Genomic DNA, 13,406 nt, shown 5'->3' with positions numbered 1-13,406 from the left:
GGGGGCCGGCTCTGTGGCGGAGAGGTTAAAGTTCAGTGCACTCCACTTCAGCGGCCCAGGTTTGTGGGTTCAGATCCTGGGCGCAGACCTATTCTACTTACCAGCCATGCTGTGGAGGCATCCCAAGCACAAAAAGTAGAGAAAGCCTGGAACAGATGTTAGCTCAGGGCTAATCTTCCTCAAGCCAAAAAAAAAGAGGAGGATTAGCAATGGATGTTAGCTCAGGGCAAATCTTCCTCATTAAAAAAAAAAAAAAAGTAATAGATATCCTTGCAAAATTTTGAAAAATACTTAACAGCACAAAGAAAACAGTGTGAAATCATTGAGAATCCCATGACCCAAAATTATTTATATCTAACAACATGGTTCTATCCTCTCATAATAGACACATTAGATGTATGAACTTCACTGATCGCCAAGGGAAGGAGTTGGGCACGCAGCCCTTACCCTCAACTAGCAGCATTGTGTGTTTACATGTGGTCTAGAAGATTCCCAGAAAAGCTCAAACCAAGCCCACATCCGGGGTTCAGACACACAGGCCTATAAGATAAACAGGTAGGGGCTGCATCATAGTTAGTGTTATGTGTCAACTTGGGTAAGCTATGGTGTTTAGATGTTTGGTCAAACACCCACCAAAATTTAGCTGTAAAGCTATTTTTTAGATGTGATTAACACTTCAGTCAGTAGACTCTGAGTAAAGCAGATTACCCTCTGCAGTGTGGGTGGGCCTCATCCAATCAGTTGAAGGTCTTAAGAACAAAGACTAGGGTTTTCCCAAAGAAGAAGGATCTCAGCCTCATGACAGCCACATGGAAGCCCTGCCTGAGTTTTCAGCCTGCCTGGGGCTGCCCCGCAGGTTTCAGACTCAAGGTTGCGATGTCAACTCTTACCTGAATTTCCAACCTGCCGGCTTATTAATGGATTTCAGACTTGCCAGTCCCCACAATTTCATGAGCCAATTCCTTAAAATCTCTCTCTATATATACATACATATATATATATATAATCTCCTATTGGTTCTGTTTTTCTGGAGAACTCTGACTAACACAGGCAAAAGTGAAATAGCAGGGCTGCTCTGAGACCCTTGAGGGAATGTCACATAGGCCAGAGGCCAGCAGGAAGGAGCAGCCTGAATGTGCTACAGTGGCCCTTATGTGAACTGCCTCAGCCCCGCCTCTCTGGTGGCCGGTGGGCACACTCATCCATTACAGGAGCTGTCCCATCAAACAAGCCCAGTAGCAGCCTGTTGTGGGGCCCCTAGCAGAGAAAAACCAGGAGGCAGGAGACTGCTCTCCCTCCCTCTCTCCCAGCAGACCGCAGGGACTTCAGTGGCCAGCACGGGGCAATGTTCTGGCCCCAGCCTAGTCTCTGCCCCCCAGGCCTGGGCGGGTGGGGCCGGGGCCTGGCAGAGGCGAGGTTGGTGGTGGCAGATCCAGTGCAGCTGGCGAGGTGCAGCAGGCTCCCGGCTCAGTGAGGTGGAGAACGGTCCTGTGGCAGAGCTTCCACACAGCGGGAGTGGCTGCAGCCCGCTCCCTGGTCGGGGGCTTGGAGGACAGCATGTGTGGGTCTGTGCAAGCCGGAGAGAAGGGACAAGACAGGGGTCCAAAGGCCAGCAGAAGCTGGGACTCTGACCAGGGGTGACCATGAGAACATGAGCTCCCTGGAATTCACTGACCCTCCCCTGGGATGCGGGATAGCGTGCTTCCACCAACTTGAGTTAAATCTCAAAGGACAGCTGTCGTCACAGGGCAAGAGATAGATGGGGAGCTGGGGAGAAAGCAGCCTCACACAGTGGGGACACGTCTTCCCTCCCCTCCACAGGCAGACACGAGCTGCTGGAAGGCAGGGTGCCGAGCGGGCTGGCGTCCTGCTTCAGGCCTTTCTTTGAGCTTGGATTAGTTAAATGTCTCCTTGTTTCTGGCACATTTCTAGCCCTCAGCACTGTTGGTGATTTTTGCATATCTCGGGAAGGTAAGAGGGGGTGAATCAGGAGGTGCTAGTTTTTAGCTGTTATAACCTCCATGTCCCCTAATTCGTACTTCTCAGGGCCTTGTCCTGTTCCAGGCACAGCGGAGGACCGTGGGGAAGAGTCAGAGGGGAAGGAAGTGGATTCTACCCCATGTCACTGACAGGCTGGCTCGGGCCGAGGGAGCAAAGCAGAGCTGCCACCCACCACCGGGCCAAGAAGGTTAACAAAGGGTCTGCCTGACAGGCCACCAGCCCCTAGCTCAGAGAGTGGCCAAGCAGAGACCAGGGGACTCTGACAAGGGGGCCAGACCCCTGGGAGTCTGAATTTCTCCAACCTCCTCCCTGACCTGGGAGCAATGGAAGGCAGCCTGGCCACAGAGACGATGCTCATCCCCACTTGACAGGTGAGAAGCTCAAGGCCCAGAGACTGAAGCTTTCTCCCAGGGCTGACAGCTGGTAAGTTGTGCAGCAGGACTGGAACTCTCCCTCCCAGTCCAGGCCCAGGGCCAAGCGAGCAAGGCAGAGGACAAACTTTCCAGGCCCCTGGCCTCGCTACCACACCCCCCCACCCCATCCCAGAGGCCACCGGGAGAGCAGTCTGAAGTGGACGTGGCGTCCAACTCTGGTTTCCTCCAGCTCGTTCCTTTGTCCTCCCACAGCCCAAGGAGACTCCTCAGCAAAGGCCACCTCCCTTGCCAATCTGGCACCATCGGCCTTGGCCTGGTCCCCAGATCTGCTCATACTCCCAAGTTCAGTCGGATGCTCCCAAGCCACCCAGCCGTTGGGCCTGACCTTTGCCCAGCAAAGCGCTGAGTCCAGGCCCTGCAAGCCTCACAGACAATTCGCCTTTCACTAACCTGTGTCTCAGGCTCCTGCCCCTTAGGGGATCCACAAGTCAGCCTGAGACAGAGGCAGCCTGCTCCAGAAGAGGCAGAAGGGACATGTGTCTTTGGCTAATGTCACTCTGCAGGCAGAGGGGGGAGAGGAGTGGGCGGCAGAGCGGCCGAGGAGAAGCCTTCCACGGGTGGCCCTCCTGTAAGTGTGAGGCATTAGGCCTCATGGGCCTTAGTTTCTTACCTGTCAAATGGGAGCAAAATTGAGTGACTGTTAAGGCCTCTTCCAGCTCCAGTGTTTTCTGGGGAGCAGCAGCAGCACCAGAGCTCAGGCCATCACCCCTTCCTATGGGTAGCACCTCCTAACTGGTCTCCTGCCTCTGCGTGGGTCCCAGCCTAGCCATTCTCCACCCTATTCTTTCTCCAATGCCGATGTAACCATGTCATCCCCATGACTAATATCACCAGCCCGCATCCCTCCTGGCCGGGGCTCTGCCTGCTGCTCAGCCTCACTTCAGTAGTCCTGCCCCCATCCAGGATCAAATCCACCCCCACAAACTCCCTGCAGGTCCCCGAGCCGGTCTCCTTCTCACTCACCTCTGGGAGGCCCTCCCTCTACCCTGAACACCCCTCCACTGGCCTCTGCACTTCACCTTCAGCCAGCTGAGCATCGTGCCTCCTCCGAGACCCTCATGGCTGGGTGGTGCTGGTGACCCATACTCAGTGGCCCTCACAGCCCTTGCCTGTTCACTGGTCAATCTCCCTGACCACGCTAGGACCACTGCTGTGTCTTCTCTCCCCACACCCTGCACGTCACAGGTGCTCCATAAAAGGAGGCTGAATTCAAACTAAGGCCTGTCTTCTGCCTTCCCGCCCAGTGCTCTTGTAGGAGTCCAGGAAAGGCACACTGGGGTGGGAACATCCAGATTCTACCCATGGTGCCGGGGGCTTCTCAAGTCCCTCTGTCCCTCACCACTCCGAGCCTCCTGCCCTGAGACTCCTGTGATCACCCCCATCATTCGTTCACTTGACAAATATTTATGAAGAACCCACTCCATTCCAGGCACCCACGGTCATGCCTCGCACAGGGTCTTGCACACAGTGGGTCCTCAATGTGTGTTGACTTTGAACTGGAAGAAACAAAATGACAACAAAGACACTCCCTCGAATTTCTGGGGAGTGGTTGTCTACACCTGTTCTCACCAGATCCTCATGGTGGCCCTCCATGCTAGGTGTTATTATTTCATTTTACAGGCAGGGGAACTGAAGGGCAAGGTGAAGGGAGTAAGACATGCACCACAAAGGCCACAGCAAGCACTCGAGCAGGGACAGAGGTAGGCCCTGCAGACGGGACACCTCCCCAGGGAGCAGCAGTGGCCGGTCCCGCACTGCCCTCAGGATCCCCTCCGTGAGTTTCTGCCAAGCCCAGCCGATAGCGCCTGCTCCTGGGAGAAGCCTGCACAGGGGACGGGGGACAGCTGTGAAACCACAGACACGACAACCAGGAGCCAGACCCGAGTACCACTCTGTACTGAAGCCTGAACTGTTCCGGAAAATACGAGCCCCACAGCTGTTCTCCAGGCACCAAGTTCAAGGCTCCTTCAAGCGCAGGTATAAAGCCTGCCAGAGCTGACTTAATCCCTATTAATCAAGCGTGATGACTTGTTTTCCTTTAGAGACAGTGACAACAGAGCTGATCATAACTCATACTTGGACCTGGCCTCCCTGAACCAGGATTTTGGAGGAAAAAAAAAAAAAAGAGCGAGAGATCAAAGTGATATCCCACAGAACCCACAGAAAAAAATTAAAATAAAAAAGGAGCAAAATCAATGCCTGCTCTTTCAGCAACGCTATAAAATTGTGTTCTGAAATTGCATCGAACAGCATGCTTCGCAGTCTGAGGCTAAACTGATGTAACCACAGCTAAAATAAGGAGGTAGCCTCAGAAACCTGGGGACAAGATGTCACCTGGCCATAAGGAGGGGGAGGGGAGTCCCCCTCATTCTGCCATGGTGTCTGGTCTGAGCAGCCTCAGTCCCAGATGAGAGATGGGGCTAGTGTGGTAGCCATGCAAGACAGGACAGGGAGTCTGGCTGACGTTCCCTTTGTGGCACAGGCCCTGCCTTTCCCTCAGACCCCACTCCGACTGAGATACCATCTCATCTCCTGCCTGGGCTGCTGTACCAGCTGCTCTATTCTCTCCTTAACTCCAGACTTGCCATCTCCAGCCCAAGATCATTTTGCTGCTCAAGAAAGCCTTCTAGCATGCGGATGCAACTCTGTCCCTCCCCTGCTCAGAGACACATGCAACCTAAGTGTCCCCAAGAACCCCCATTCTCCAAAGTCACCCTTTCCCTTCATAGCCACATACAACGACCCAGCTGCCCCCAGCCCATTAGATTTACAAAAAGTCTGGGCTCTCCCCAACAGCTCTGGTCCCCAAACATAGGGATGGAGTGTCTTCCATTTTGCTGGTCACCTTTTAAGATAAATTTGACTCCTGTTCCATTCCTGATCCCTTCTGTGTTGGTCAGAATTCCTAGGGTCATGAGACAGACTTTCAACTAGCTCCAGCATCAGGGGAAGTTCACTGGAGAGCTCCCTCACTGGGGCAGAGGCAGAGCGGGCTCCCGGCTGGACTGGCACCAGAGCCTCAAAGGCCTCGCTCTCTTCTCTGCTCCCCTCCAGAGTGTGGAAGCTCATTCCCTCAGCTTGGTTTTCTGCAGGAGGCAGCCAACAGCCCCGCAGCTGCTGCACTTGACATCTCTCAGCTTCTCCAAGAGAGAGGAATAGTTTCTCTCTTTGATGCAAAGATTTAAAATCCTAGGGAAAGGCTCTGATGGACTTGGTTCAGATCAGCTGCCCATCTCTGCAGCAATCACCTGCGGTCAGTGGCGTTAGGGCGTCTCCTTTGTCCAGCCTGGTCGGTTGCACTGGGCCCATCCACAGTGACCTGCTGCCAATCAAATCACATGGTTGGAGTAGAGTAGACACCCTCAAGGGGGCAACAGTGCCCCCAAGGAGGCAAAACAGTTGTTGGAAGGCAGAACAATCTTAGGTTTTATAACGGTTGATGACCCTCCCAAGAAGCACAGTATAACCAGAAATACTGTATTTCTGTGGTATTAAAATTTCATAGGGGGAAGGGCACTAAGGAAGAAAACCTAGGAAGCCTCCTTTGGGAGGGTGGTGATAATGAAAAAACCACTGGAGGAGAGGATGGAGCATCTCTCAGAAGGACAGTACCATTCTGGACAAAACAAAGAAATGTCCAGTACATCCTCTGGCCTCCTGCAGCCGCTGACCCCTCTCCTCCCTCAATCCACACGTGGGTGCAGCGCCTCCTCCTCATTCCGCAAGCGCCCGACACAGGCTGTGGTGTACCGCGCTGGAGATGGAGGAGAGCGGAGGATCAGCACAGCCCTGTTGCTAACATTCACACCTCGGGGAAGCCCTTCCAGCCCATCCCTCCTCAGACCTGGCCTGCCCTGCAGTCCTTGTCCCCTCTTGTCTCTCTGAGTCCCTGGGACAACCCCCAGCCCAGATCCTAGCCCTTCTACCCCTTTGCCATCTTGCATGCCAAGTCAAATCTATGAATTTCCACCCATTTACTTTACAAAGCAAATCACCCACCTCCCTTGTAGACCACCCTGCGTTTTGGTCTTTCATAACCAACAAGGGCCATGAAAGCATTTCAAAAATAAAAAGCCTCCCCCGCCCCCGAGGCACACAAAGCTGATAAATGACAATTTTGTATTCGCCTGCCCAGATCACCGCTGTAGGCAGGGTTTCTTCCACCACCAGCAGCCTTGGAAAGCCAAGAAGGGCTGTCCAGAGGTCACCCCAGGGCCTCAAGGGTTTTGTGTGTTTTTTGTTGTTGTTATTGTTTGTTTTGAACCTCTTGCTTTTAGAGGGGCCAAGTCTAGACTTCCCTGACCTTCTAGGCTCCCTTCGGCCAGGTTTCCCAGGGTGAGATGAGGATGCACCGGCCACGATTTGTAAAGGCAGTGTTCCCAGGAGAGACCAGTAAGAGAGGGAGCAAAGCAGGACAGAGAAAGGAGATACCAAGCTAAGTCCCAGCCTTTCCTGACCCCAGAGGGCCCCTGGGTGTTAATTAGACCTGAAGTTCCTCCACCTGCAGGCAAAGGAGCACAGGCCGGTCAAGGGCTGAGCATGCCTTTGGGGGTTGGGGCATGTAAACTCCTGGGTCCCTGGGGATCCCTCCTAAGAGTGTTCTGGGTTGGAGGAGGGAGGGGATGGATTCGGAAGCACAGGGAAATCCTTGCTAGCAAGGAATCGGGCTGTTACCTATGTGCCTGCTCCGGAGATCTTCCTAGAACTAGATCCCTTCCAGCCTGTCCCCCACTCCTGGCCCTACACTGTCCCAACTTCAGCCACGCCCCCAGCAGAGCAGGCCTGCCCTAGCCCAGCTCTTGCGTCCTCCCACCCTGACTCCTCCATCCGGAGTCAAAGGTCTCCCCTTCTTCACCTTAAGTCCTTCAAGGTGCTCCTGCAGCATTTTCCCCCCTGAGGGCCCCTCCCTCACTGACCTGAGCTGCCCCAGCACTTGTACTCCCTCTCACCTCTCATCACAGTTACTTGTGCCCAGATTTCATGGGCTCCACATTGCTTCCCTCAGCTGGCACACTCCCCACAGGCTATGAGGTTGGCTCTCTGGAGATGCTCCAGGAACTCGTGCTGAAGAGAACTGTGGGACCTCATGCTGACCCATCAACTCTCTCTCTGAACCTACTCATCCATCAAAGTCCTGCTGAGTAGTCCTCTCCTGCTGGGAGCCTCTCTGATGGATACCAGCTCAACACAAGGTTGACATGAGAAAAGCCATATTGTAGAAAAGAGACCATATTGTAACTTTGAATGAGTTCTGATGCACTAACCCTGACTCACCAGACCCTTTGAATCTTTGCTTTGATTTGCCTAGAGAAGTAAGGCTCTGTCTCCTGTTCATGTGCAGGCCCTGTAGATTTTATGGACCCTCCCAGCAGCGATAAGATGATAACATTGTTCTTTTGAGTTCTCTAGGAATGTGATGGCCTCTGGACAGAGATTCTATGCTGATATCCATTACAACTGAAAGATCTGATGTGCCAACTCCCAGTCTGCAACACCAGAGGGTTCAACATTCCTAACCCTATTCCTCCCCTATAACTCTCTGGCCTATATAACTGCTTCAAGATTCTGTGTCCCCCTTCAGATGGTTCTTTCAGACATTAGTCAGCCATCTTCCCTCTTACTAGCAAGCTGTAATAAGTCCTTTCTCTCCTCCCTCCCTGCCTCTTGACTATTGGCATGTCTTGTGGCGGGCAGATGACCCCCCTTGGGCCATAACATGATCAAGCCCATCTAACTAGGTCCAGTAAAGCCATATCCTGTCTCAGCACTTGGGATGGGGTCCCATCCTGTCACCTTCAAATGAATGAGGAGATCTGGTCAACTCTTCCTCAGCTTTTCCCGTAAAGATTCCCTTGCATCACTGGGGCTAGGCTCTGTGCAACAGAGAAGGGAGGGGGGAAAATAAAAAGAGGAGGGAGAGAGCCGGACTCTGCCCTCAGGTGTGCCTCCCCCACCTAGCTGGTTGGACCCCAGCCTCATCCAAGGGTCAGTTAGAGAACAGTTCACACGGGTGGTGGGCAGGAGGGGATATGTGGGAGCAATCAGGAAAAGCTGCTTGGAGGAAGGGGGTGGAGGGGACGAGGACCTGGGGAACAGAAAAGTGTCCCCAGCAGGAAGACCAGTGTGAACACAGTGTCTGTTTCTTGAACTCGGGCTGAGTTCCCCAAGGTGGGTACCCACCTTGTCTGCACCCTCCGGGAAAAGCTCAGTGCCTCACTAATCGCATTCCTCAAATGCTTTCCCCTCAGATCCCAGACGCTAGAACTGCGGATTAAGCTTGTAGGCTCATCTGGGGGAAGAGCTCCCGAGGCTCCCCCAGATCGGGCCTCACCTCCTGAGCCCTGATCCAGCCCCAGGTTGCACCTGTCCCCACCCGAGAGCATCACTGCTCAGCCCTGCCTGACATTAGGATCCCTGGGCAATTTACGGAAACACGTCAGTGCCTGGGCCCCATGCCAACCCATGGAATCAGAATCTCCAGGTGGGCCCTGGCATTGCTGCATTTGTTGTCGCCATTGTTTGGGGTTTCTTTTTTAAGCATTTTATTTCAAATTTATAGAAAAGTTGGAAGAATGATCCAAAGTATACCCACATACCCATTGCCCAGATTTACCAATTGTTTCTTGCCCCATTTGTTTTACTGTTCTCTACATCTACACACGTGTGTGTGTATTTCTGAACCATCTGAAAATAAGGTAGAAACACAGTGCCCCTTTAGCCCGAAATGTGTGGTTCCTAAGAAAAGAGACATTCCCTTACCTACCCACACTGCAGTTATCAAAATCGGGAAACTGAACACTGATACACTACTCTTATTTAGTCCAGCATCCACATTCAACTCTCAAGTATCCTGGTGGGCCTGGCGCCTGGTGTAGGCTCCCCAGACAGTCAGAATACCCCTGCAGGGCTGGGACACCTGGCCGGGATGAGACCCACCAGGCCCACTCTGTGCTCTGGCCACAGCCACAGCAAGGCTCCTTGCTCCCTTTCTCAATTCCCGTCTCCCCGCGGGGGATGGCTACAGCCCTGGCAAAGGTGGCTGCGGATAAAAGGCATTAACCCCTTCTCTGCAGTCTGCAGGCCGAGTTCGGCCCCTGGCTGCTGGGGCAGAAGCGGCTGCCCAGCACCCGCTATAAATAACCTGGAGGGCGCGGGCTGTGGGGCGGTGTCACCGCCGCCTCGGGGGCGGGGGCGGGGAGAGTCCCCCCTGTGCCCTGGGCCTTACCTTGGCCTGCTCGCGCCGGTGGGAAGGGAGGGGACCAATGCGGCTGTGGCCCGGGGGAGGGGCGGGCGGGGCGGGACAGGCGCGCTGGGAGGTGCGCTTCCGTCCCTAGCCGCTGCGGGAATGGGGGGTCCCACCGGGCCCTCGCGCCTCCTCCACGCCCCACACCCACTCCTCTGCCTGCTCTGCCTCCTCCCGCCGCTGCTCCAAGTAAGTGCGGGGAGTGGGTCGGGTCTCAGGGTGGGGGTGCCGGGAGCTGGGGCTCCGTGCTGTCATCACTAGGGGCTGGCAGAGGGTCTTCGTGCTCACTTGCTGGGCCGTTTTTCCGCTCAGCCCTGTTATGAGTTGGGTGGGGGAGGTCTCAGGGCTTGGCGCCGGTTGGGGCTGGGATCCCTGTGTGGACGCTGGGATGCCGCTTTCTGGATGAGGGGCGGGTGGAGGGGAGATGGTGCTCTAACACTGCTGGGACGGGACAGGGAGGCCTCTTGGATGAGCAGAGTGTTCTGAGTGCCGCCCTAGTGTCCAGGACATGCCCTTCTTCAGGTCTAGAAATTCCCTGTGCCCTGTCCCTTCCGTCCCAGCGTCCATGGATCCCCCTTCATTTCCCCTACAGAAGCCTCAAGTCCCTTCCTCATCCCACCCCTGTTGTGGCCCTTTCTCCCAGTGGACCCCCAGAGAGCTGACCCCAACACCTGCACCCTGTCCCCACCCTCTTCTTGGTGCCTCCAACCAGGCAGCCCCAGTACCAAGTGATCAATGGGACAGAGGGGGCACTGGGAGGGTTTCTCAACACTGTGGGTGCCCTTTGGGCAGAGTTGGGGTCTGCTGCAGGGGCTGGGGGGCAGGGATGGAGAGGAGCTATAAAGAAGGAGCTGAAGAAGTGGGGGTGAAGATAGCAGGGGGAGATTCCCAGAAATAGATGTGGGAGGAATCTCCCTTCAACCCTTTCCCCGTTTTACAGATGGGGAAACTGAGGCTCAGAGAGAGAGAGCAACCTGTCCTAGGCCACACTTTTCCTGAAGAGCTATGGCATTAAAAGGGTTCAGAGAGCAAAGAGGGGCCCGGAGGCCACCCAATGCAAGTGGACAGAGCCAGGTTGGGAGTCAGGAGGCTTGGTCCTGTCCCGGCTCCACCACAGACCAGCCTAGGAGACCATTTCCCAGGCCTCAATGTCCCCATATGTACACAGAGGACTCATTCACTCAATATTCATTCAACAGATAGGTAGCAAGCGTCCACTGACTGTGGCAAAGTGGCTTTGCTAACAGGGCTGTTTTAACTCCCTGCTTTGCTGCTTAATGTGTAACTTTGGACAGGTTACTGAAATTTCCCCAGCCTCAGTTTCTTCATCGGCAAGATGGGGGTGATAATTGGTGCTTCCTGAATAGGGCTGTCATGAGGAACAGTTGAGATGATACAAGGAAAGCTCCTAGCACCATGGCCGGCACAGAGTAAGCACTTGGTAAATGCAGCCATGGTCTGTGCCGGGCACTAGACATTAGGTGTGACCACACCAGGGCCCTGCCCTCCCAGGGGTTTGGTCAGGTGGAGGGGAGGGCTGGGCACCACACTGAGGTGTGGTCAGTGTCCCGATGGGCAGACGGCCCCTAGACCTGCCGGGTCCTTGTAATGACACTGCAGGGTGTATTTGGGATGGCTGGATGTTGTGGAGGGGGTTCACGTCCACCCCCACTCCTCACCCCCCAGGTCCTGGGCTTCGAACTCTTTTTGCGCCCTCCCACTCATTCCTGGGTGGGTGCCTTCCAAGAGAGCTGGGTGTTAGGGCCCGGGTTGCCCCTTGCTCTCCCCCCTGGGAGCCATGATGCCAGCCGCCCAAGCTGGTTAGATGGAGAGTGTTTCTGGTGGGTCTGCAGAGCCAGGCCAGGTGGAGGGGGCGTGTGGTTGGGCACCCCGGGCTCTGGAGATGTCAGAACCGGGAACCTCAGCAGCAACAGTCTGCACCCCCTTTACAGTCAGCGCAGGCCCTGCCCCCAGCTCCCTCCACGATCCCAGTCTGAGACAAGAAACTAATGACACATCATATAACCAGCTAGAGAGGAGCTAATCCGTGGTCTTTCTGGCCCCAAAGTGCAGCCTTCCTTGCTCTGGGCCTTCATGTAATGGGATTTATTTCTGGGTCCTCATCCAACTATACCAAGATTCCTGCTCCAGAGCAGGTGGTGGGGAGGGAAGGGGACCCAGGAGGGGCCTGGCCTCCAGCCCTCTCATTTATTCACCCCATACTTAAGGAGGACAGTGGTGAGGATACGAGAATGAAAACACCCGCTCTGTGGAGTTACAGCGTAAAAGGAGACCAGGGCAGGAAGAAAATAATGGCAAAGAGTAAAATGTGTATTTACAAACTCGGGCCACTGGAACTAAGAAAAATGTGCGCGGGTATGACAGCCTCTGAAGGACTGCGGGGAGATCCGCTGGGAGGTGGGCAAGATGGCAGGAGCACCGACAGGGTGGTCCTAGAGGAGGGCAGAGAGGAGAGCAAGCAGCGGGAAGGCCCCGGAGCCCCAATCCTGACAGGAGATGGTGTGTGGCTGCAGGGGGTGTGGGGGGTCCCCACTGGGATCTGATTTCTATCCCAAGGGCATGGAGCTCACATCGCAGGGGAAAGGCCTGGGCTGCTTTGCAATTGGGAAAGTTCCAGCAGGTGGCTGAGTGGGGCGGCCACCCTGCACCCTGGCCCCGCCCACACCACAAGAGCCCGGAGGAGCCAAGCCTTGACCCTGGTGCTCCCAGGTCGCCCTCTGAGGCCTTTGGGAAGCTGCTTTGGGGGGGGCGTGCCGTAATTGTGCAGGCTGCCCTGTGCATCCAGCACTGTGCTCAGCACTTTACTGAAACATCGGGAAGACGGAACACATATTTACAGATGGAAACAGAGGTTCAGTGGAGGCTGAGGAATATGGCTGCTGGATTCCAAAACCTTCCATTCTAACCTTTCGAGCTGCTTGCCCCCCGCTCTGAAAATACCCCAGGAGTCTACCAGCCCCTCTTGGCTGGGTCCAGCCCCTCGGACCTTTGGGCACCAAGATACTCTCCCTTAGGGTCTCAGGACAGTGATTCTGTGGCTTCTTGCCCCAAATCCTGGCTTCTGGGGGAGCTATCTGTCCTGAGAAGGCTCACAAAAAGAGAAGTCCCCCCACCCCGGGGCCCAGGCCCCAGAAGCCTGGACACTCCCTAACATGCACAGCCCTCCACACACAAGTCCACAGAGGGGGCAGCTCGGGGGCTGTTTGCCAGAAGTTAATTCATCTAATGACTTTTCCCCAAAATTCAACTACTTTCTGAGTGTTTTCTAACCTAATCAGCCAATTTAGTCTCTCTGTTTTTGCCATTTTGTTGCTGTTTAAGTATTTTTTTAAAAACCAATTTGTCTGAGGGCACGGCCTACTTAATTTTGTATTAAGTAGTAAATCTCCAATTTACAGCACTTTACGAATTACAGGACCATTCTGTATCCTCTATGCTGTCATTTTCTCCTTTATCTAATTTTAACCATTTTTAGGACTCCTCAGCCAGTTTGTCTAAAGTCACTTTATTCAAAATTCTAATTTTTTAAGATGTTGTTTCAAATCCACCAGAGGGAGGGATAGATTATTCAATAAGCTTATTTTGTTTATTCTATTTAGCAGCTGTGCAGGCCTCCCATGTGCCCGGCACTGCTCTGACCACTGACATACATTACCTATTTTAGCTTCACAGGGACCTTACGGGCTAAGACCATCCTTACCCCCATT

The 13,406-nt window shown here is 54.3% G+C and overlaps 1 protein-coding gene across 2 annotated transcripts in view; it reads left to right on the top strand.

Moving 5' to 3' along the window:
• Window positions 1–9,637: 9,637 nt before the first annotated feature.
• Window positions 9,638–13,406, top strand: part of CRHR2 (corticotropin releasing hormone receptor 2) — a 47,363-nt gene continuing 43,594 nt past the window's right edge. For both annotated transcript variants that reach the window (XM_046669918.1, XM_046669917.1), the window contains exon 1: window positions 9,638–9,867. In XM_046669918.1, the coding sequence (XP_046525874.1) occupies window positions 9,781–9,867 (87 nt within the window). In that variant the 5' untranslated portion in view covers window positions 9,638–9,780. The remainder of the gene's footprint in view (window positions 9,868–13,406) is intronic.

Source organism: Equus quagga, chromosome 8 (assembly GCF_021613505.1).
Source record: "Equus quagga isolate Etosha38 chromosome 8, UCLA_HA_Equagga_1.0, whole genome shotgun sequence".
NCBI classification, from domain to species: domain Eukaryota; kingdom Metazoa; phylum Chordata; class Mammalia; order Perissodactyla; family Equidae; genus Equus; species Equus quagga.
Note: the sequence above shows the minus strand (reverse complement) of the source record. Positions and strands in the feature narration are given on the sequence as shown.